The sequence below is a fragment of the Mustela erminea genome, chromosome 1 (genome assembly GCF_009829155.1).
Source record: "Mustela erminea isolate mMusErm1 chromosome 1, mMusErm1.Pri, whole genome shotgun sequence".
Taxonomy (NCBI): domain Eukaryota; kingdom Metazoa; phylum Chordata; class Mammalia; order Carnivora; family Mustelidae; genus Mustela; species Mustela erminea.
The window spans coordinates 164,423,226-164,449,621 of NC_045614.1; the positions used below are offsets into that span (position 1 = coordinate 164,423,226).

Genomic DNA, 26,396 nt, shown 5'->3' on the forward strand with positions numbered 1-26,396 from the left:
CTGGGAAGGCTACGCAGTAGTTCTTTCTTTGGGACGCCTGGGTGGCTCCGTTGGTTAAGCGTCTGCGTTCTGCTCAGGTCATGATCCCAGGGGCCTGGGATTAAGCTCCGAGTAGGGCTTCCTGCTCAGCAGGGAGTCTGCTTCTCCTTTTCCCTCTGCCCATCCCCTTGCTTGTGCTCTCTCTCTCTCTCTCTCTCAAATAAATAAATAAAATCTTTTTTTTTTTCCCTTCAAAAAAGTTCTCTTGTCATAAACATCCTCAGGTGAGGAGGACAATTGAGACCCTGGCAATCTGGGCCAGGCACTAGCGTAGGATATTAGTAAAGAGGGGAAGTGAAAGGAGCTTGCAGAGCTGCGGAAATCCAAGAAATCATCTTAAGGTAGAAGAATGGCTGAGCTATGCCTTGCCATGAAAGCACCTTTCAGTGCCACCCAGGAACAGAGCAAGTAAAGACTGCTGGGAATCTGTCCTAAGGCTTTTGAGAGCGACTCTGAAACTGAGGAATCGTGATAAATTCAAAGTAGTCGTAAACCTGAACTGATTTCCTAAATTAGAGGATAAATATACAACAAATGGGCAGGAATTTTCTTAGACTTTAATTTTCATCTGATAAAGCAGTATCTTTTTTTTTAATCAATTATGCTTTGTAAGGGAAGTATTACATTATAATCTGTATTTTTCAGATGATACAACTTAAATTCAGCAATGCTCCTTTAGCTAAGATTACAAGCCTAGTAATTACAAGAGTTTAATTAAAACCTAGAATTGTCTAGATCTCAAATCCATGATATTCCCATTGTATTATCCTCCTAACACAGACCAAAAGACCAGCATTGTGCACACTTATCTTTTAAAAAATTTAAATAATTTTTTAAAAGATTTTATTTATTTGACAGAGAGAGCACAAGCAGGGGCAGAGGGAGAGGGAGAAGCAGGCTCCCCGCTGAGCAGGGAGCCCTACTTGGAGCTTGATCCCAGGACCCTGGGATCATGATCTGAGAAGGCAGACGCTTAACCACCTGAGCTACCCAGGTACCCCTAGAATTTTGTTTTAAAGGAAAAATAAAGTGGTCCAGGGGTAAATCCCAGGGAATATGTATCTGATTTTCTGTTACATATAGATGCTACATTGTCCTTCAAGTGATCACATTTTTGACCTACAGCACAGGAAGGGCAGGGTTTTGGGAAAACAGGAAGATAAGATCAGAGAAGCATGGGTTCCTACCTAAACCAATGTTGAGTTGGGGCAGAGAGATGGTTCAGTGGGGAACCATAGCCTCAAACCACCTAAGAACTGAGGGGCATCACTAATTTTACTTCTACCTAAGAAATTTTACTTCTACCTAAGAACTGAGGGGCATCACTAATTTTACTTCTACTTCTATCTTCTACTTAAGAAATAGCCTTTATTTCCACTTGCTGTTTTAATGTTGAAGTTTAATAGCTGGAAATAGTTTCACATTTGTTATCTCCTAGAGTCTCCATGTCCTTCCTACAAAGGTGATTTTAGATCTCTAAATACATAATCAGAAATAGACAAGCTGTGAAGTACATACATAATTAACACGCCAGCCTCTTGTTAAAGATAAAATCTGCATTTTATATTCAAATTATGCCTAAATTGAGGTTACAATAGATAACAGATTGCTAAATCCACGATTTAGTAATCTGCATCTTTCCATCTTTGCATCTCTTGTCTAGCACAACTCCTATTTGTTGAACAAATACTTATTTAATGAATGAATGTTATAGAAGAACCAATTTCTTTTTCATACTTGCCCTATAGGTAAGAGCCTGCTTACTATGAGATGGGTATTTTACCAATTTTCCCTCCTGACTCTTGCCATTCCAACCCAAGAGTACCAACCCAATCTTTAGCAGATTGATCAAATCACTAGACTTTCTATCACATTGCATCTTAATTGCCTTTCAAATAACAAGTATCAAATCAATTGTCCAAGAGATTAACTTCTACATGGAAAATCCATAGAGGATTTTCTTTGTCATGTTGTTTGTTTTAACCAAATCAGCAAATCTCTCTTGATATGAGATAATGCATTGAAGATTATCTTGTTATAGAATGCAATGATACATCGCAAAAATAAAGATTTTCTTTTTTGTGTGAATCTGCCTGAAGCCTACATCCTGAATCTGTCAGAGATATTTCCACATGGAGAAAAATTTTAAAAAGACCTTTTAGAGGCTAACAGAAAGCTTATAATCTTATCCTACCCAGTGAGAAAGCTCTGTGTTTATGAAAGACCTTTCTGCCTTTTAGCCTACCATTTCAGAAAGGTCTTGAAGAGTCCTCTAGGAAATTCTCTATATTTAGATGTGTTTTCATCCTAAAGGAGAAATCTCCAATCTAATAACACATTTGGGTCAGAATATACTGTGAAATAAAATGAAAATTCTTTGCTATGATTTATGCCATAAACCTTCTTTTGTTAAAAAAAAAAGTCATATAAATTTCTCTGTAATTCAGTTAACAGGTATTAAAGAGAATACACTATATCTGTATCCATATATTATTTTAGGGTTGATTAATCACATTTCCCCATTGGTTGACATTAATCTTAACAGCAGCATAGCACAAAGCATCCTTATCTAAGTATGTATGTATATATATCTTAAATTTCATTAGGTTTTGCCATACTTCTTTTCCAATCTGGCTTCTTAAGGGCCCCACAATTCCATGTATAATTAGACTACATTCTTACAATTTGATCTGATTCATAATCTAGGATATATCCATCTGATATTGACAAGAATTCTGTAGATACTAGGTTAGAGTCTCATTTTGTCCCTTAACCAGCTCTCTTACTGACTCAGGATTAGTAAGTCACTAAGGAAGATAATAACATTATAGCTTTTGATTTTATTTTTACTTTTAATTTTATTTTTACCCAAACGTGACATCCCTGAGCCAAACTTATAAGTAATATAACATTTGTTATGCCCCCTTATTACTTGGGAATACATAACTTATTTCTACATACCTGGGAATGTAGTCTTCAGGGTACCTGTACATGTTATCTGAAAGATATTAAAAATAGTCAAGTTAAAAGAAATATTGCCATACATTTAAATCTTTTAGAGAATGTTGTGAGGAGAGCTTAGCTTCAGAGTCAGCTGATATCTCAAATCAAGGCACTTAGCCACCACCACCAGACATAAATATCTTCTTTGATTTGGCCCGATCATATATATTCTCTCTTGGTAATTTGAGATGGAAACACAAACGCAGCTTAGAGGTGACGTAGGGCCTGGATGTGTGGCCATTTTATGGGAGGAAAAAAACCAAGCTATAAACATGGGGAACTCTACTAGTCTAGCCTTTTCTGTGGGATGGTCCATCATGAGTGGGGCATACTGTCCTTTCTGCCTTCACACTTCATGGAACACCTCTGTTTCCTTCAGTCAGATTTCCCTCTCTGCTCTTGCGGATTTGAATAAGCTTTTCTTCCTTACCCAAAACAAACAGACGAATGAAAACAAAAACACAAAATGAAACAAATCCTAAAAGGCTTACTTATTTATCTATATTTGAAGTGTCTGTTAACACTTCTTGTCATGTGAACAACAACATGAAAATTATGTTCGGGAAGTTTCTCTGGTTGTGATTTTATCTCATCTACATGGCAAATAGAGGTAAGAAGAGTTGACCCCAAAGATACAGATGTCGTGAAAAGAAGGGCCATCTGTACCCCAATGTTTATAGCAGCAATGGCCACGGTCGCCTTACTGTGGAAAGAACCAAGATGCCTTTCAACGGGGACAAATGGATAAGGAAGATGTGGTCCATACACACTATGGAGTATTATGCCTCCATCAGAAAGGATGAATACCCAACTTTTGTAGCAACATGGACGGGACTGGAAGAGATTATGCTGAGTGAAATAAGTCAAGCAGAGAGAGTCAATTATCATATGGTTTCACTTATTTGTGGAGCATAACAAATGGCATGGAGGACATGGGGAGTTAGAGAGGAGAAGGGAGTTGGAGGAAATGGGAAGGGGAGGTGAACCATGAGAGACTATGGACTCTGGAAAACAATCTGAGGGGTTTGAAGTGGCAGGGGGGTGGGAGGTTGGGGTACCAGGTGGTGAGTATTATAGAGGGCATGGATTGCATGGAGCACTGGGTGTGGTGAAAAAATAATGAATACTGTTATGCTGAAAATAAATAAAAATTTAAAAATAAAAAATAAAAAAATAAATTAATTAAAAAAGAAGAGATGACAATTCTAGGGAGAAGAGATCTGGAAAAAGTTGGGAACACAGTCTAAAAATAATCAAAACATTGAGTGGCTTTTAAAAGAAACTGTATGCTGATATGCAGTAACCATACTGACCAGAGATCTGATGTAGGATCATAAAACCATAAAAAAATTCTGTACCAAGTCTCAGAAAGTAACCCACTGCTGAACCTTGAAACTGGTGGTTCAAAGGCAAGTAAAAGAAAGTATTCTTCCTTCAAATTAAATATTTTTATTCATTTTTGATGTGATTATCTGCTTTGTGCATGTTGAGTTTGAGGAGTTCTTTATAGATCTTGGATATCAGCCCTTTGTCTGTACTGTCATTTGCAAATATTTTCTCCCATTCCGTGGGTTGCCTCTTTGTTTTGTTGACTGTTTCCTTTGCTGTGCAAAAACTTTTGATCTTGATGAAGTCCCAAAAGTTCATTTTCGCTTTTGTTTCCTTTGTCTTTGGAGACATGTCTTAAAGTGGCCGATGTCGAAGAGGTTACTGCCTATGTTCTCCTCTAGGATTTTGATAGATTCCTGCCTCACATTGAGGTCTTTTATCCATTTTGAGTTTATCTTTGTGTATGGTGTAAGAGAATGGCTGAGTTTCATTCTTCTACACATAGCTGTCCAGTTTTCCCAGCACCATTTATCAAAGAGACTGTCTTTTTTCCACCGGATATTTTTTCCTGCTTTGTCAAAGATTATTTGACCATAGAGTTGAGGGTCCATATCTGGGCTGTCTACTCTGTTCCACTGATCTATGTGTCTGTTTCTGTGCCAGTACCATGTTGTCTTGGTGATCACAGCTTTGTAGTAAGGCTTGAAATCAGGCAACGTGATGCCCCCAGCTTTGTTTTTCTTTTTCAACATTCCCTTAGCAATTCAGGGTCTCTTCTGGTTCCACAAAAATTTTAGGATTGTTTGTTTCAGGACTTTGAAAAATGCCAGTGGAATTTTGATCTGGATGGCATTAAAAGTATAGGTGGCTCTAGTCAGTATAGTCATTTTAACAATGTTTATTCTTTTGATCCATGAGCATGGAATGTTTTTCCATCTTTTTGTATCTTCTTCAATTTCTTTCATGAGTGTTCTATAGTTCCTACAGTACAGATCCTTTACCTCTTTGATTAGGTGTATTCCCAGGTATCTTATCAGGTATCTTATGGTTTTTGGTGCTATAGTAAATGGAATCTATTTTCTAACTTCCCTTTCTATATTTTCATCGTTGGTGTGTAAGAAAGCAACTGATTTCTGTACATTGATTTTTGTATCCTGCCACATTACTGAATTACTGTATGAGTTCTAGTAGTTTGGGGGTGGGGTCTTCTGGGTTTTCCATATAAAAACCTCATCTGCGAAGAGAGAGAGTTTGACTTCTTCTTTGCCAATTAAATACCCTTTTTTTTTCTTTTTGTTGTCTGATTCTTGTTGCTAGGATTCTAATACATGTCAAATAACAGTGGTGAGAGTGGACATCCCTGTTGTGTTCCTGATCTCAAAGGGAAGGCTGTCTGGTTTTCCCCATTAAGGATGATATTTACTGTAGGTTTCTCATAGGTAGATTTTATGGATGAATGGATAAAGAAGATATGGTCCATATATATAATGGAGTATTATGCCTCCATCAGAAAGGATGAATACCCAAATTTTATATCAACATGGACGGGACTGGAAGAGATTATGCTGAATGAAATAAGTCAAGCAAAGAGAGTCAATTATCATATGGTTTTACTTACTTGTGGAGCATAAGGAATAACACAGAGGACACTGGGAGAGGGAGAGAAGTGAGGTGGGGGAAATCGGAGAGGGAGACAAACAATGAGAGACTGTGGACTGAGAAACAGGGTTTTGGAGGAGAGAGGTGTTGGGGGTTGGGTGAGCCTGGTGGTGGTATTAAGGAGGGCACATATTACATGGAGCACTGGGTGAGGTACATAAACAGTGAATTTTGGAACACTGAAAAAAAATAAAATTAAATTTTAAAAAATTAAATATTTACATTCAAACTTGAAAAAAATAGTTTTAAGAATCTTTTTAATGAAAAGCAATAGATTCCTAATGAATTATTGAGAGAAAATAGGGGGAATTTAGAGCACAATTTTAATAATTAAGATCAATATTCCGAAGAAGTCTGTATCTGTTCATTAATAAATTTTCTTAGATATTGAAATCAATGGATGTGTATATTATGATAATTATTATATTTTGACTGTGTATTATTCAACGTGACATTGAATAGCAAAATCTTGCAAAAGATATTTCTGTAAAAATGGAGCCCATTATTATCTAAGTCTCTGGCAATAACACAGAGAAAATAGTAACCAAAGGGTGACCTTTCAGTTTTCACATATAAAAAATATTGTGTTGGTAAGGAACTAGCAAAAATATCTCAAATGACTGAATTAGTCACCAAACAACTAGAAAGTTATTTTTAGTTAAATTTATATGTGACCAAGTTGAAGTATTCTCCAGAAGGGTCACTAGCAGAGAAACATTATTGGAACAAATTATTAAAATCATTATGTTGGAGGATAAAACAGACATGTCATATGTCAGTGTATTCAGAAGAATTAAAATATATATACAAGAATATAGTCAAACTGTAACCTAATGTTTATGGAAAAGATTCCAGTTGAGATACTGCAAGATTTTGATTTGGGTAGCAGATCTTCAATGCATTTTACATGTGACAATATGCAAATTATTTTTAAACTCTGATTCTCGCTTTACCTATAAAGTAGAGATAATAATGCCTATAGCATGTGAGTAGATACGGAAGATGAATGAAATAATTTTTGTTAAAAACACTTTGGAAAATGACAAAGCTGGTTTTCAATATTATACATTCTAAATTCAATCACATTTTCAGCCACAATTTAATTGTGCTGATTGGAATAGAATCTCTTCATTAAATGGAGTAGCTGAAAACAAGCTGATATAATTAAAATGCTATTTACAAGATTTATAAGTAAAGCTGGATTTTTAGTGCAATGACCAAATCTCATTTCTGGCAAGAGGATTGTCACCAAGTGAGTGTTAAATGAAAAGATAAAAAATAAAGAATTTGAAAACAAAAATAATGATATTACTTATAGAGAATAAGAAAAAAAAACAGGCATAGGGTCAAATGTTTCCGTATACAGACTAATATTTTCTAAAGACAATGTGGATTTTCCAGCTGGAAGTGCTTGGAGTGTGAATGTTGGTGTCTGGAAGGTACACAAATGTGATATGTAAAAGGATAGTTTTTATTTTTTTTTAAGATTTTATTTATTTATTTGACAGAGAGGGATCACAAGTAGATAGAGAGGCAGGCAGGGGGTGGGGGGGGTGGGAAGCAGGCTCCCTGCTGAGCAGAGAGCCCGATGCTGGGCTCAATCCCAGGACCCTGAGATCACGACCTGAGCCGAAGGCAGAGGCTTTAACTCAATGAGCCACCCAGGCACCTCTAAAAAGATAGCTTTATGGAAAAAAAATTTTGTTGGATGTGTTATCAGTAGAGAGAAGGAAAACAAGGCTTGGACCAAAAAGCTTTGTGGGGGAAAAACGAAGAAGAAGCAACTCTATGAAGGATATGATTTAATGATGTGATGCTTACATGGAAGAAAAAAAACTAAAGCAGTGTGAGGAAGAAAATAAGTATTGGGAAAAGGACATTATGCATCAAGACCAATCAACGTTCTTAAAACTGTAGCCTGAAAGTGTTCTTAAAATGTTCAAGGTCACCACCTTCTGTACTCCTCTTAGAATTTAAATGTATAATCTGAAACTGGACAGTCTGTACTCGTATGGTTTCAGTAAGTTCCTTCTTATGGTAAGAAGTGTAGTAGCATATGATTTCTTTAAATAGAGGAGTGGTAATCAAAAGTTTAGAGGTTGGGACCAAGGAGAAAGGGCAGCAAGCTTAGTCTCCTGAAGAGCGTTGGCTCGTTCATGAAGGCTTATAAGTTTATTTAAAAATAAATGGCATAATTTAGAAGCTACCTAATCAACTCAATGATATTTTTAAATATTTTTTATTAACATATAATGTCTTATTAGCCCCAGGGGTACAGGTCTGTGAATCGCCAGGTTTACACACTTCATAGCACTCACCATAGCACATACCTTTCCCAATGTCCATAACCTCAATGATATTTAGTAAAACTAAAAGCAGTTTTTATGTTGCTATGAAGCAGTTACATTTGCAAGATTCTGTGAGAAGAGGTGGGTGAGTTTTCACAATCCTCTCTGTGATTCAGATACAGACAACTTGCGGTCAGGTTCATGGTTGAGAGCAGGTAAACAAACATTTGCTTTTATGTTTTCTCCTTTATAGTGTTTACTCTTCCATGTGCAATACATAACAAGAAAAACAGCACATGGTCCAAACTCCATAATAACATTTTTTGATACATTCTTAATGTGAAAATGTGAAAAATGTGCCATAATTTTCTAGTGAATAGGAGATGTACTGATAAGACTTTGATGTATGAGCAAACCATACACTTACTTATCCTTCTTCTCAAAACAGAGAAGAAAGGTTGGATAAAGAAAATTTTTTGGATTTAAAGGAGGACAAAGCTAATACCTTCCTAGCAGGAAAAGAAATAAATATAATCCTCCTAAAGAACAGACAAAGAATCACCTAAAAATGTAAGGTTTATTTTGGGGGAAGGGAGAACTCCATTACAAAGCTTTTACCTAGCTAGCACTGCTGCAGAAAACATCAAGGAGAGGCTTATCATGTCTATCTGATTGAATGTGGAGATACTGCGTTGTTGCTGGGATGGAGATTTTCTTTCGTAAGCCATTTAATACACCAGCACAACTTATTCACTCACTGTTCGCCATAGGTGGAGTCCTATCTTTCAAGTTTCTTAGCCACAAATAATAGCACAGAGATGCAAAAATAAAAAGTTCCATCAGGTCAGATAACGGGGGCATTGTGTTTGCAGACAGAGTGGCAGAAAAGCTGACTAATGTCATCGAATCTCCTCTGCCTATGACAAACAAAACCGGGAGGAGGCTTTAGCAGGACGGGACAGAAGTCAGTTTGCAGAGCTAATCCCAGAGCCACCTGTAGCCTTCGAGAAAGACAGACAGTGCAATACTTGCTCATGTGGACGAGCCAAGGGTGACATTTATTACTGATGCTAGCGGAAAGACGTCAGGAGAACCTGGGGCAGTTAGGAGAAGGTTGCAGTGAGAAAATGGTGAGGTGGGATGAGAATGAAGGGCATTTTGGCATCCATGAGCTCTGCTGCAAGGCTAATCTGGGGTTTGCACACTAATAAAATGCAAGACCCAGGCATGTTATTGCTTAAAAAAAAAAATTTGCAGTAGACTAATGGTTAGAACCGTCTATGAAAGCCTATGGAAAACGCTCTAAAAGGCATCTGTGCAGGACTTCAATGGACACAACGTCATTGCTAAAGCTCAGGTTATTGCATAGACATGGGGCAGGAAGTGATATAGGGGCTGGAGAGGACCTAGAGGATACAGAGGTGTATCCTCTAGGTCCTCTAGGGAGATCTCTCCTCTCTCTAGGAGTGAGGAGTCAGAGGAACTAACGTTCCCTGAACCTGACACTAAAAGTAAATGGGGAAAGATGTAGTTAGGGCAAGCCCTTCACAAATGTGAGTGGATGGAGGGAAGGAGGCACTGGGGCCACCGAGAGTGGTGTTGTGGGCTGTGCCCTGAGCAAGACTGACCTCCTCAGTCCCCAGCACGATGCTGAGGGATCTCTAGAAGTCTCATAAGATCCCTTGGTCTGAACAGTGTTTTCCACATTTTGTAAGCAAGGAAACTATGAGAAACTCTGTTTCTGGTACAAGAGGTCTCCCAGGTAAATATTGAAAGCAGCATTCTAATTAATGGCAGTTGACTTCAAAAGCCATGATGTTAAGAACAAATTGAAAGAATCGAAATTAATTTTTAAAAATAGAACAATGAATATAATTGACTATTTCCTGTTTTTTTAAAATGGTATTTCCCACCATACTGTTTTTAGACAAAGTAATTTGTGACACGCCTGAGACATGGTTTGTACAATTGAAATGAAAAAAAAAATCTGTTTTGTTTTTTTTTTTAAGAAAAAGCCTTTCTCTTTCCCTTCCTCCCTTCCTCCTTTCCTTTTGTCCTTGTTTTCTTTCTTAAAAAGTTAGTCTACTGTCTTTTGGTAGTGGTCAACTAACCGTTATAAGAGAACAACTTCCAAAAGGAGCCCATATGGTGGCAAATGGTATGAATACGGATAAATAAATTCCAAAGCACAAACTACCAAAAAATGAGAACTGAGGAGGATACTTGTTCCTTGGTCCCACAAAGGGACTGGAGACTCCAGAGACCTGCACCGAAATCAACAGAGAGTGAAGTATTAGTTCACATGGTTATTCTTGTCCTGACTTCCGTCCTAAATTATTTCAACTCTATAGCTCTCAATTCATCTTTTTCTTTTTTAAAGGATTTTATTTATTTATTTGAGAGAGAGAGAAAACAAGCAAGGGGAGGGACACAGGGGGAGGGAAAAAGGAGGTTCCCCACTAAGCAGGGAGCCTGAGGTGGGACTTGATCCCAGGACCCTGGGATCATGTCCTGAGCTGAAGTCAGATGTTTAATTGATGGAGCCATCCAGGTCCCCCTCAATTCACCTTTTTTTTTTTTTTTAAGATTTTATTTACTTATTTGACAGACAGAGTTCACAAGTAGGCAGAGAGGCAGGCAGAGAGAGGAGGAAGCAGGCTCCCTGCTGAGCAGAGAGCCCAATGCTGGACTTGATCCCAGGACCCTGAGATCATGACCTGAGCCAAAGGCAGAGGCTTAACCCACTGAGCCACCCAGGTGCCCCTCATCTTTTTCTAATACAAGTGACAGTATTATCTGCATTCATAAAATATCTTAGTGGAGAAATTAAAATATAGTCATTTTAAGCGAAAAGTGTTGCTCTTAGCTCATTTTTTTCTATGACGGAAGCCTTTTTCAAAAATGTTAGAGGATGGGTCACTCATGCATCTGACTTATGAAATTTGTTTCAAAAAACATTTGATTTAAAAAAGAATTATTAATTGAGTTATGGACGTTGGTAAATGTATGTGCTATGGTGAATGCTGTGAAGTGTGTAAACCTGGACCCCTGGGGCTAGTAATACTTTATATGTTAATAAAAAATAAAAAAATTTAAAAAAAGAATTATTGAAATCATTGCTAATGAAAAAGCATTGCCTGCCTGGCATTTTAGGCTTAGAAATGATGTAATAGAGATCCTAAAGGAGTGTTGGGTTTCTGGCCGAGGATAGTTGGTACACAATGTAAAAGCAACGTGTGCTGGTGGGAACCACTTTGGACAGAGAATTAGACAGGACCCTTATCCTTGACTTTGTTACTGAGTAGACATGTGACCTCAGCTATACCGCTTGACTTTCTAGTGCCTCTTGTCTTTTTTGAGAGGCGTGACAGTAACACCGTCTTCATATTTTATATTTGTGTTATCCCAAGAGGATCAAGGACTCTCCCAGATTCTAACCATTGTCTAAATTAGCTTCGTGCAGTTTTTCTTGGTCATGTGTCTAATGCAATTTTATTAACTTTGTTTTACTTCTTCTCTGTTAAATGTACTGTTAAAATGTACTGACAATTTTTTTCTATTCATTTATAACCACTGAAATGTCCTGCTCCCAGAAATAGCTGGATTTTCATATCCATCCATCCATCCATCCATCCATCCATCCATCCATCCATCTACCCAACACACTTGTATTGAATGCCAGTGGTGTGCAAAGATTGTGCCATCGCTGGGCATTGAGCTATTTCAGTCATGTTCATGAGGGTGAGTCACATGGCTAAAACTTCTGACCAGCTTGTTTAAAGGAACACTAGCTGACCCCAGGAGTGTTAGAAAATAAGCTTGTGGATCAGCCTGTTGTTTTGCCATTTTTCTTCTGATCCCAGCCCAGCTACCTGTATTTCAGAGGTTCTGACTGATGCTGAGGGGTTTGAGTAGGCTTGAGTGGAAGCTTGAGGATTTGGGTCGCCACTCTTTCCATCAGCTATCAGTGAGAACTTTTATAGCTGCTGCAGAAGAGGCTACAATTTCACGAGCTGTTGAGTTGGAAAAGGAAAACTACATTTTACCAGGACAATTCCTTCCTACTCTGTATTTGTTAAGGCAGAGATAAAGCCAAGATTGGGAGTCTGTTTATATTCTAATATGATGGCATTTTTAAATTAAGAGAAACCTAAGGGTAGAAAAAAAGTATCATATAGGAGTCCTACAGATGAAAATACCCTACTTCATGACATTTCATAAAATTGTCTTCTTCTGTAGGTTTTCCAGGGACTTGTTTCTATTCAAGTTGGTACTATCTGGCTATTTTTCAAAATGTCTTACCTTGTCGCTGCTTTTCCACATAGTGGGAAATATTGAAGATCAGTGATACAACCAGAGCTAACCCCAAAAAGGCTACAATTATCCAGGCATAAAACTGGCATTCAGAGTTTCCTGGAAAAAAACAAACAAACAAAAAATACCTATATCAACATCATAGTTGCTCACCAATTTGTTTTGAATTGAATATTCCCACAATTAAAACCATAGTTTTTATTCATAATGAAGAACAAATCCTCTGCCAAGAAATTAATTACCATTGACAGACAAAGCCGCCTTACAGATTTCAAATGGGTATTGCTATTATGTCCCTGTATTCAGCATGGACAAAAGGAAGCAAGTTTCCCTCATTCTCAGTGTTGATGAAATGAAAGATGTTTTTAGTCTAGCTGCTAATATTTGACAACTGGTGACAGATTATTAAGACTTTGATTCAAAATGAAAATCATCCAGATAATCCAGAATGATAATTTGCCCTACTTTTTCCCTTTCTTTAATCTTCAGATATAGTCATATATACTTTTATTTATGGAAAACCACCTATCCCCTTCTATAAATAGATATGCTTCTCTTTACCCTTGTGTAGAGATTCTTTTTTCATTCCTGAACCATACAGGGTTTGTGGGCTATTGCCTATCAGTTGTCCTTGGTTATTTATGGTAATCTTTACATGTATATGAGTGTTTTATAAGATAATTACCCTGATTTTATGTATTTAGATATATGTATTATGTGTATATTTATGTATAATGCATGTATAAAATACATTATATTTACATATAAATATATTGATTTTATATATAATACATATATAATATGCATGTGTATACATATAGTCTATACCATACATCATATACTATATAAACACTATATATTAATTATAAATGTATATTTATTACATAATTTATATTTTATTAATATGTATTTTACATATATTTCATATATGTATATATTATAATTTTATATATTTATATATGTATACATATATATGTATAAAAATTAGACAATTATCTTAGTAGCCAAATAGTCATGTGAATACTGACCCCAGAAAAGTAGCTTATGATTCTCTAACACTGTATATTTATGTGTTCAAGCGACATCAGACATCTCTTCTGTGTCAGGACCTGTGCCTTATATTTGGAAATCAAAGGTAAAGAAAACAGAATCTTGGCCCTCAAGGCACTGTTTAGCTGGTGACACAGATGTGTAAAGACAAGCAGAAATGGCATGTGACAGTAGCTACAACAGAGCTTATGTTCCTTCCCAGCCTCGGCTCCCTCTATGACTTCCCCAAATCAGACACCAGGCTCGGCCCTTTCAAAGAACTCTAAATAGCATGATGTTAGATGCAGAACAGGCAAACCCCTCACAGGAGGGAAATCAGTCTTGCTTCCCTCTCCTGTCTTTAAACCAGCAAATAATCCTTAGACCAAAATGTCCTTTGTGCTGCTCTCTTATACTTATTTTCTATATCTCAAATTTGATGTTTGAATTGTTTTTTGTTTTTTGGGTACATATTGACATTGCAGTGTGGTTGTTGAGTCGCTGTCAGTGGACCTGTGTTTGAGAGGTCGTCTGGTTTCCTTCCTTCCTTCCTGCCTTCAGCCCGCCCTTCCTTACTTCCCTTCCTCCTTCCATTCCCCCATCCCTTCCTTCTTTCTTTCCTTCGCATCATTTATTTTTAAATGAACATTTGTGATATAGATGTACATCTACATATTTGCATATAATTTGCATATTGCTTATTTATATATACTTTGCTTTTGTTTGAACTTGTCTGTGGCTCTTTAAACATAAATCTGTCTACTAATGTCTGCAACCTCCTTTTTAATTTCATACTATGTTATTTAGGTGTTCGAAATACCATGAAGTCCACAAAGGATAGAACCATCTCTGCCTTCTGCTCTGCAGTGTGAGGCATAACATACATGATTTATAAAGATTTTTAAAGAATTTGTTAATAAATGGGAAAAGTTAGCTGATAATGATAGTGAAATGTGTGGTTTTGTTTTCTTTCTTTTTTTAAGATTTTATTTATTTATCTGACAGAGAGAGAGAGACAGCAAGAGAGGGAACACAAGCAGGGGGAGTAGGAGAGGGAGAACAAGCTTCCCACTGCGCAGGGAGCCTGAAGCAGGGCTCAATCCCTAGACTCTGGGATCATGACCTAAGCTGAAGGCAGATGCTTAATGACTGAGCCACCCAGGAGCCCCTGATTTTATTTTCTTTAAGGGACTTTTTATGTTTCATAAAATTAAAGAAAAATGAGAAGACTTAAATAGTTTTTAATTCTCCAATAGACCTATCAATTCATTTGGTTAAAAACACTAAGGTTTAAAAAGGCCTTATTTATTCATCATGAACATCATCCCATAAATATTTATGAGAATTCTACAACATAGTAATCATTAACTACTTAAAATATACCAGAAATTCTAGGTTTTGCGTGGTACCGTCTATATTCCTAGAAATATTTCTTTGACTTTTATGTTTATGAAAAGAACACATGTGCCTGCTGAGTATATATTTAAAAAATTCTAGCAATATAAAAAATCCGAGCAATTCCTAGAATAACATGTAAGATTCTCTATTAGAGCATAAATGGGTCACAAATTTTATACTAATTAGCCTTTTTTAAAAAGTTACCAATGTGTCTGGGGGATGTTTGCCATGTTATTACGTTATTTTTAGTGGCTACATGGAATTATACAGTATTGCTGTACTATAATTCACCTACCCACTTCTCTAAGATGGACATTCTGATTTTTTTAAATGGTTTCTCTTATAAACAATGATGCAGTGAACTTCACTGTACAGGCCTTTTGTACAGGCCTCTGTAGAAAGAGGCTCCTGAGAATATAATTGCTGGGTCTCAGGGAATTTTTAAGACATGCTTTCAAAGAGAGCTTGTTCCCCATTGCGCATTGATAATAGTTCTTCTCAGGTGGTTAATGGGACTATAATTGTGAACAAATGGGACCAGCAAGCTGTCTCAATGGCCAGATGGGTCTCAGTTTCTCTCTCTGCTATCACAATACAAAGGTATTAGTTTATGTTTTCTATTATCAAACTAATGGTTAAATCAATGAATTCTGTTATTAAGGACTTCTTGTATTTGTCACTTACAGACCCACAGTCTAGATGCAGTTCTAGGCTCTTTCACATCTTAAATCTTAAGGCAATTTGAGGGCACATACTATATTTTCTATCGAGATAGATCACAATTATCAATTCAGGATATTCGGTCTGTCAAGTAGACTCAAATCACTCACCCTCTACAGTCACTGTATTTGGTAACAAATAAATGAACTTCAGTTGCTACACAGAGGCCAGATTTGCTGTATGTATCATTCTTGTTCACAATTAAAAACAATTAGTAAACTGAGACAAGCAAAAACAGAAAGCTAAGAATCAACCACAATCCTGTTTTCAAGAGATGACCCCTGTGAACACCTTGGTTCATATTATTTTTCTCCGTATAGAAATTGTTACAAAGACATATGATTCATTTATACTGACTATACTATTATCTACTTTCATTCCAATAATCTATAGTGTGTTTTTTTTCCTATAAATAAAATATGTGTTCATTTCTTTTAGCTGCCCTATATTCCATTGAGTGAATTTTCCATAATTTAAACAATTGCTTATCATTAGATATTTAAGTTGCTCGTGATTTTTTAGTTATATAAGCAATGTTGTGATGAATATCTGTAGCTACAACTATATATCAAATCTTAATTTTTTCCCATGTTAGAAATCCTTGACTTGCTAGATCAAAGGATATACACGTCTTATAGGATTTTGATATAATGATGGCTCAGGTTTTAGAACACAATATTAAGCAGACCCTTTCCAGGTTGTTCTGGCCTCTGTTCCTATTATTGCAATTGGTCCGGACTTTAGGTTTATGGCTCTTTTGGTTCATCGAACACCATTCCTGGTAGCTACTATCTTTCCACACACTGTCTCATATAATCCCCTCCTTTGTGGTTTTTGGAGGAAATTGTTCACTTGTCTTTTCTCCCAGGAGAAGGAACTTGCTCCTCTCTCTGCCCTAAGCATAGAGAACATCACACTTTTCTTTCCTCACCATGAACTATTTCCACAAAATATTACTTTAGGTTTCTTATCTTTTAGGACTTACCTGCTATGCCTGCCCAATAATATACCATGCTCCAGTCATTCTGAGACACTTAAGATTCTCAGTAGATACCATACTTACCATGTATTTGCCCCTTTGCCCGAAATGCCTTCCCCCTTAACTATTTAACAAGTTCCTAGTCATCCTTCAAGGCTGCATTTTCTTTGAAGCGTTCACTCTATGCTGCCTGTCCCCCACCAAGTGATATCTTTTATATCTCTGTAATTCAACAAATATTGAGGTAATATTTGTTGAGGTAATCATTTATGTGTAAAATTCTCTCCCTACTTAACTGAACTTCTTGAAGGACTGAAAGAAGGTCATATTCATTGTGGTCTTCATGCTTCAATTTCCTCATTGTACCTATTTTTGTGGAGATTGAGATTTATAGAAGAGTGTTCCTCATTAATAAGATGCTCAATAAATGTTAGCTATTATTCTTTAAAAAAAATTTTATTTGAGTATGGCTGACACACAATGTTACATTAGTTTCAGAGGTACAACATTTCTATATGTTATGCTAGGCTCATCGCAAGTGTAGTTAGCTTCTGCTGTCATACAACACTATTACAATACCATTGACTGTGTTCTCTTTGCTATACCTTTTATTCTCATGACTTCTTCAATATATAACTGAAAATTATTGTTATTCTCATCTTAATACCAGTAAGATTCTAATTTTTATTTCTGCAACCTACTTCTGCAACCTATTCAGAGAACAAAGTAGGTTCTCACTAAGCATGTATCAACTAACTAAATAGAAAATGAGTGACATGAAGATGGATAATGTAATGACTAGGGCCAACAGAAAGGTTCTGATCAAGTATGAGGTCTAAACACACCCACAACTTGGGGAAGACAAGCTGAAGATTCTATTACATTTTTCTCTAGTACTGTTGAGAAAGTACCTACCTTCCAGCAGCTAGGGACCAGATCCTTGTGAGAAGGAGAAGAGCACATTAGGCCACTGTAATCTTGGTGTAAGTGCTCATCTACAACAGTCTAATTCTCTCTGCCCTGAATATGTATTTACTGAAAAACCTACAGATTATTTTTTTCCAGGAAGTTTAGAACAAGTGGTTTGCATTAACAGCTACTGATCTGATTAAATTTATGCAGTGTCCACCACTCTAAACATAAAATTTTCTTTTCTTGTTTAAAAATAAGTCTTTGCGGCACCTGATGGTTCAGTGGGCTGAGCCTCTGCCTTTGACTCAGGTCATGATCTCAGGGTCCTGGTTTCGAGCCCCGCATCGGGCTGTCCGCTCAGTGTCCCCTGTCACTCTCTGCCTGCCTCTCTGTCTACTTGTGATCTCTGTCTGTAAAATAAGTAAATAAAAGCTTTTTTAAAAATTTAAAAAGTAAAAATAAGTCTTTAAGGAGTTTGGTTGGGGTCAGTGAAATCTCTGGGGAAAGGAATTTAGAAAAGACCACTAGTTGAGGTAAGCCGTATGAGCTAGATGCAACCTTAGGAAATTTACACCTGCATAATGCTGGGATGGTAATGACCTAAGAGTCAGAGTGAGGAGAAATAATCTCCTCAGAGAATACACAATAACTTCCAAAGGCATGAAATAAGATGTGCTTTCACTCTCTTCAACCTTTACCTTAAAGATCAATGTCTTTATGTTCACTTATTAAATGCATACTCTTCCAGTATGAGAATAGAAAAATAAGTGTTTTTCTAGGTACTGATAACATGGTTATCATAAATCAAGAGTGGCCTCATGAAATAGTTGTTCTGTCTGGTTATTGTTAGAGAAAGAATGGACAATCTTTAATCTTTAAGTAACTACTTAAAGATCAAATTATTGTTTTAGGCAAATACCCATTTTTTTCAGCCTAGTAATTATATATACCATAATATAGTATAGGTTACTTAAGAACACTTATAACAGCTAATATTTTATAGAGTTGGCCAGAAAGTTGCTTTGTTTCTAATGAAGCATTTGATAGATATATTAATGATTTATTGGTAAGCAAATTGGGTAATTTATAATCTTGTGTTAGAAGTGGTCAAATCTAATTTTTACAGATGGCTAACAGACATGAAAAGATTCTAAACATCATTCATCATCAGGGAAATACAAATCAAAACCACAATGAGATACCACTTCACACCTGTCAGAATAGCTAAAATTAACAACACAGGAAAAACCATAGATGTTGGTGAGGATGTGGAGAAAAGGGAACCCTTTCACACTGTTGGTAGGAATGCAAATTGGTGGAGCCACTCTGGAAAATAGTATGGAGGTTCCTCAAAAAGTTAAAAATGGAACTACCCTATGACCCAGCAATCACACTCCTGGGTATTTACTCACAAGATACAAAAATATTAATTCAAAGGGTAAGTGTACCCCAGTATTTATAGCAGCAGCATCAACAGTAGCCAAATTATGGAAAGAGCCCAAATGTCCATCAACTGATGAATGAATAAAGAAGAAGTGGTATATATATATACAAAGGAATATTACTCAGCCATCAAAAAGAATGAAATCTTGCCATTCTCAACAATGTAGATGGAGCCAGCGAGTATTATGCTAAGTGAACTAAGTCAGAGAAAGAAAATACCATATGATTTCATTCATATGTGGAATTTGAGAACATAAGGGGAAAAAAGAGAGAGGCAAGCTGAAGAAAACAAACTGCTAGCAGGGAGGTGGGTGGGGGATGGGCTAGATAGTTGATGGGCATTAAGTGGGGCACTTGTGCTGAGCACTGGATATTGTATGTAAGTGAGGAATCACTAAATTCTACTCCTGAAACTAATATTCCACTGTATGTTAACTAACAAATTTAAATAAAAATTTGGGAAAAAAAGAAAAAAAGTATGTTTACTTTAGAAAATTTGTAATTAAAAAAAAAGTTCAGTCTAGAATTATTGCATCAAATCCTATAACATATACTTTGGGACCTTGATCATTCACTCATGCACATGCTGAAAGGATGCAAAACTGTTTTGGGAAGGAAATTTTCACCTTGTCTTAAGTTCTCCCTGGATCTGCCTCTGAATGGTAGAATGGGCTTCGATGGCTTTCTAAACTGGGACATATACCAGTTATGTTCCTAAAATGCTTTAAGAGAATATCAAAGCTGTTTCCATTTCAGCTGACAATCTGCCTTCAAATGGCAACAGAATCCTGAACTGCAGGTTACAATCAGAAAATAAAAATTAAAACGCTTTGTCGCTCTTTTTGTTTTCTTCCATTTTATACAATTTCTGCCTATGTTATCAGGGCAAAATGAATCTCGTTTTAGAGAAAAGAACCAGCTGGATGAAATGTGCTATTGAATTCATTAATTATAAGGAGTCTATGGACTAGAAGACATCGTTGAATATATCACTTGGCATCTCTGGTAGAAGAAGCTGGGATCTCCCCAAGAACTGGCACGTTTTCACCCTTATGGTTCATGTGACTATTACCGTCAGCCATCTGGCTGCAATTATGTATCATTTGATAAACAATCTATCTTAAGCAAATCTCTGTGATTATATGATACTCATTTTTGTGACCTAATTGTACCCACTTCTCCTTAATTTTCCTTTGTCTTGATCTATTTGGTTAACCCTTATACAGGACTATATGCTTTATGTACTTCAAATACCTCTCTTTCTGAGGGAGGAGTAAGAAAGCAAAGAAAGAAAGAAAGAAAGAGGGAACAATAGATGGCTAGAACTTATCCTTGAGAGAACTAATGATTTACTTTGTACTTAGTTTTTTTTTTTTTCTTTCAGTTCTCATAGTATCTAGTATTTAGTCTATATTCAATAAATAGTTGTAGTTTGGGCAAATAGAATGAAGTGCTGTATAAAAAAGCATACTTCAAGGCAAAGCCCCTCATCTTATTTTTATAATTACACTGATTCTAGCTATAAAATATCCTATCATTTGCACAAAATTATATTTCAATTAGAAGTTCCCCTTTAGCTTCTTTAACTAAAAGGAACACAAAAAAGTTGTATCAGTCCATTAATTGGGACAAGAAAATAATTTGCTCTCAACTACAAAGAAACAACCATGTCAAGGTCATGAGCCTACTTATTTTATGTAAAGGCTTTAACAAAATCCTAGTAATTTTCAGGAAATACATTAGCAACAGTAAGACAAGAACTTAGACCACACCATACATTCTTCTAGGGCTCAGTTTTGTCATTTACTGTAACAATTAATTTGTTTCACATAACCAACTGGAGGCCTTTGAAAACTTAGGCCAAATTCTAAAGCATGGGGTTGGTTTAGCATGGTCTCTGTTTTTTTCTGATTTCCAGAGTTTCCAACTCCTATCTAACCTTCTGTTTTCCAAGATTTTTTCCTTGTGTAATGTGATATGAGTTTTAAACAGGCAGATTTTAATTTAGAAACTTTGTATTTCGTGACATTCTTGATAGCTTTCATAATTTTTTTTTAAAAAAGATGTTAAGTAATCTCTACACCCAACGTGGGGTTCAGAGTCACAAGTCTGAGATCAAGACTGAGCCAGTCAGGTGCCTCAGCTTTCTTAATTTTTTGATTGCCAACAATAAATGCCCCCATTTTGAAAACAAAGAAAACTTACATAGATGAGAAAAACAAAACAAAACAAAATACACATTTAGCTATTGAGTAGCTAAATGGTGGGGATTTTCAACCTGAATGACAGATTTATGTAAGAGTTCGCACATACTTTCAAACCTCCCTTGACCCAGTTATTTCCCAAATGCAATATGAGTATCTCCAAACCCATGTGGGTGTCTATTCAGTACAGATAATGTTGCTTATACTATTAGATGCACAAAGTGCTCAAAAGTTCTTGCCCAACAAATGCAATCTTCAGTATCATTATTCCATAATTGTAGTTACTTTCATTTAAAAAGCTTTTATCAATTTAAAAAGAACTCCCACACAATTTGAATTTAGCTCTTCACACTGTTAAAAAGCCAAAGGCCTCAAGAAGTTATTAGTGAGGCAATGACAGCTAGGAAAAGCATGATTTAAGTTTCTATCTAGCTTTCAACTGCCAGGGGCTAATCGTAGTCTCTCTAATTATAAGACCTCTGACTCCTTTAATGCCAACAGTACTTGGCAGGCACTGTAGCTGGAATTCACATTTGCTTGTGCTCTGGAGGGAAACCCAGCAAATGTATCATTTTTCTGCTGGCAGGTTTGATTCATACAGAAGACTTCACTTAACTAACAATAGAAAAGCAATACATATGATGCTTTAATTGTTTTCCTTCAGGGAGTCTGTAACTGACACAATTGTATGAGTTTATAGTTTATAGGATATGGCTTTTCAACATGGTTTCTTTCCCTTGGCTTGCAGATTCTGTCAGAGCAGTGACCATCTCCTTGTTGCATTCCATGAGTAGGTGTATCTGTTTTAGGCACCCCAGAAAGTTCAAAGAAAAAGTTCTGATATATCATATCCCCATGGATCCTATGCATAAAAAGAGTTTTTTCTTACTGACAGTTAATGACAGTTTGCTGGGGAACTAGGTGCATTCTTGAGGCCTCTTTGCAGCATGTTGTCAGAATCCACACAGCCCCCTATCCCACCACCATCCATCCCTATCACCCCATCAATAAAAGGCATTAAGGGTCATTGATAGAAGCACTGGAAGATATTCTGAAATCAACTCTCAGGCTTTCGAGTAAATAAGATATTGTTTTTAATGCAAAACTTGGTATCTGTCCACCTTAAGTAAGGATCTGGTATGAACAGAGGGTTATTTGAGAAATGGATGGTGTCTGTTGGGGAAGGACAGTGATGGGGAGAGGGACGATAGCAATACAGGGCATTGGAATGCTTGCTTCAAAGTGCAGAGGGAGACTGAGTGAAGGCACTTCCTAGCTGTGTGACTTTTTGCATCTCACTGAACCTCACTAGGCCAATTATAACTCTGGAGTTCAGATCCTCAGCTGTGTGACATATTTCTAGCACATCATAGTTGCTCTTAGCCAAGACTTAACTGAATTTGTTAAAGGGAACATACCTGTGGAGGGAGGTGTGGGGGAGATTTTAAGACTCTCTGATGGAGAGGAGAAGTGAGTTGAGGGAAATCAGAGGGGGAGACAAACCATGAGAGACTGTGGACTCTGAGAAAGAAACTGAGGGTTTTGGAGAGGAGGGGGATTAGGGGTTGGGTGAGCCTTGTGGTGGGTATTAAGGAGGGCATGTACTGCATGGACCACTGGTGTAGTGCATAAACAATGAATTATGGATCATGGAAAAAAATTAAATTAAATTAAAAAAATAAAAAATAAAATGTACAACCTCAAAAAAAAAAAAAAGACATTATGTTATAATTTCCCCAGGACTGGACTACTTATCAATTTTATAATTAAACTTTAATTGGGATTGGTCAACTTCAGAAACCCTATTGGGATTAAAGTGCTGGCCAAATTCATTGTTTGCGTATAACACCCAATGCTCCATGCAATCCATGCCCTCCTTAATACCCACCACTGGGCTCCATTTTATGTATGTACTTAATTGTTTTCTGTTGGAGAAGCACCTTGGCGAGATCCTCTTAGGATATCATGGGTGTATGGGAAACCTTCAGCCAACAAAATTTTAACTATCATGTTTCTTTATGGTTGTAAGAAACCTGTTAATTTTTTTTCTTTCCTCTTTCTAGTTCTAGAATAATGAGAGAATTAAATAAAATTCAAAATGCCTGGAAATGTGACCAATAATGATGTTGATGATTTTTCCTGGATTGAAATCCTTAATCCTTCCTTAAAATCACTGCACATATTACTTAAATTAAATGATGAAACACATTATCTTTGACCCATCTTTAATTAAAAGAACACCTAAGTTTAAAAGATGATTAATAAATTAGTCCTATCTCATCTCTAAAGGAAAGGCTCATTGTTCTCAGAAAGGCGATTGAGGCTCAAGGAAAGAGAAAACCGTGTGAAGACAATGAAAAAAAAAATTTTTTTTTTTGGAAAAGCAACAATCTGTACCTAAGTTGTGGATCACTTTGTAAACTAAATTAATGGTAGCCCTCAGGAATTGTTCTCATCAGTTGATTCAGCTAATATTGATTTTATGTGTATGCAGAAACATAGTAGGAATTATGATATTGGCCGATTTATGAATGCAGTAAGTGCAAGGCATTTAGGCAGGAGAAACCCAATGATACTTAGGGGTTAATTTCTTACGTTGCTTTACTTAACTAGGAATAATTTTGCTTTTTCACACTAATTTTCTTTTTAACTTCGCCTATCTAATTGTAAAAAATACTGTTGTCTGACTCTTCTCTCACATTAAAGTCTTTTCCCATCCTTTTAAGTTCTATGAGTTTTTGACAGCAAACCCTTGATATTTTTTATCTCTTCTGTGGCATTGTGGAAGGTCTCAACTGTCAATGGGGAACTCCTGTATTACCTATAAAGGGAACATCTAAACTACAAAATTGTAGGGAAGAAATTGTATCATATCCCTCATAAAATTAGCATTAATGAATCCTGGAAATAGTTGAATGTTATACTCAACGCCTTTGGCCTTCCCATGCTTCCTGAGTTCCCCCAACACCATCAGCTCATGAGAACTGTTCGTAATATTGCCATGTCTATTTTTTGCAGGGCACTGGCAAAACTGGAACAGTTGTTTTGTTCTTTGCTAACCTATGAACCTAGAAAAAATAAAGATAGGTATGTAAATCACATGTCAGGCTTATGCTCCCTGTGTGATTAATCCAATCAACTGATTTTAAAATCAGCAAACAAAATACTGGGAAGAAAATTCACAGAAATTATATACAAATTGATATTAGAAGTACTGTAAGCACTATAATGAAGCAAAAGATATAATTAGACAATGCACAGATTGTTTGATGCTAAACAGTTTAAAAACCCATTTAAACTGTTCAACTTCATTATAATCAATGATTATCAACAATGGGTTAGTATATTACGCTTTTATCAGTAAAGATTTTTTTTAGGGGATACCAGCCTATTCAGGAGAAACACACTAGAATGAGAGTGGATTGGCATAACTCTTGAAAAAGCAACTATATAATAATGAGATTTACAGTGTTTGTAACCTCTTACTCAATAATGCCAAGTCTAGAAATTTTTCCCAAGAAAATGACTCTTAATATAGGAAAAGTATAGAGATGTTCATCTTTCTGTCATTTGAAATATAACACAACTTTTTACAACACAAATGTCCAACAATAAAGAAATAGCTAAGGAAACTATAATTAGCCTAATGGATGTCATTGACTACATTCTTCTAAAATGATTAGGCAGAAATCATCATGAAAAGGGAAAAACTTATACTCTAATGTTAGCAAAAAATTCTTAGTATATGAGTTTATGTTCACTATTATATCAGGTATGAAAAGCAAAACATGTAGAATGTGTTGAAATAAGAGTGGGAAGGAAATACAACATAATACCTTGTGTTTTTTTTGAGGTGGCAGGAACTATGTAAATATTTTTCTTTTTCATATGTATTTCAGTCCTCTTACTTGGTATAGTGTGTATCTTTTCTTTTACAACAAAAAGATACTTACTAAAGACATAAAAAGTACACAAAACATTAAAAGGGGTATGAACCATCAACGTGGAACAGACACTCAGCTAATCAATGGGGATTCAAGCCTTGTGATCCATGTCACGAAGATCAAATTTTCACTGGCCATTGCAGAATGGTCACCTCTCTGGTATCAGCAATTGGGTTAATTTCTGGGAAGATATTACAATTCTTAAACTCAAAGGAATTAGAAATGTGGTTACTACCGACCTGTTTTATAACTAAAGAGGAATATGCATGATCAACAAAAGTTTAAAAATAACAGATACTGTAAATGGCATAATTATCAATGAACACTAACTGAACAGTTACAACTAGCTTTATCTTATGCAACTTCCCATTTTTTTTCTTCTAAGAGAAAATAATCAACTTATATTTACTACAGTCTTTCCAAGTATGTTCTAAATTATACTAAACGTTATCTCACATTTTAAAAATAATGTATAAACTAATTTAATCCTCAAATCTTAAGTGTTTTTTTGGTTGGAGTGGTGGAAATTATTTCGTGAATTTTTAGGCACAGGAATAGAATGAAAGAATTAAAAATGCCACTTACCTGACATGCTTCCTTTGTCAGAGAAATCCTTATGTAGCCATAAGGGAAATGTCTGGATTAAAAAGGCTCCCACAAACTCCTTTTTTCTTGGTAAAGGTGCTCTGGTATTTTAGAAGCAGTGTGCCAGTAAAACGTGTCTGTAACCGTACCTCGGGTTTCTCTCTTCTGTGTTTTAAAATCTTTTGTGTGTACTTTGTTCAGTTACAAACAGGAAATGTGGTGATGGAGGCTTCTAGAGGTTTGATCTGAAACCAGTATGCTCTTAAATTTTTGTGTTACGTGAGAAAAAAAAAATCCCACAAGCTTCTGTATTCTGGTATTTGGATTTTTATCAATACCTAAATCTAATTTTAAAATGATAATGAAAGCAAAGTATGAATTAGCCCAGGAGGGAGTCCCCCATGCCTTTGCAGAGAATCCAGGGATCTCCACACAAGTGAGTTCACATGGAAACAAACTCAAATAAGGTAAACAGGGGAGGAAACAGTGAGAAGCCCCCAGGTGTGTTCAGCTTTTGGGTGTGTTTTCTTTGAGGCACAATGGAGGAAAG

The 26,396-nt window shown here is 36.2% G+C and overlaps 1 protein-coding gene across 1 annotated transcript in view; it reads right to left on the reverse strand.

Moving 5' to 3' along the window:
- LOC116594369 (T-cell receptor-associated transmembrane adapter 1) overlaps positions 1-26,090 on the reverse strand; it is a 37,498-nt gene extending 11,408 nt beyond the window's left edge. Inside the window, exons 1-3 of the mRNA XM_032349717.1 lie at positions 25,847-26,090; positions 12,621-12,731; positions 3,001-3,037 (exon numbers count right to left, since the gene is read on the reverse strand). Of these exons, the coding sequence (XP_032205608.1) occupies positions 3,001-3,037; positions 12,621-12,731; positions 25,847-25,853 (155 nt within the window). The 5' untranslated portion in view covers positions 25,854-26,090. The remainder of the gene's footprint in view (positions 1-3,000; positions 3,038-12,620; positions 12,732-25,846) is intronic.
- Positions 26,091-26,396: the final 306 nt, after the last annotated feature.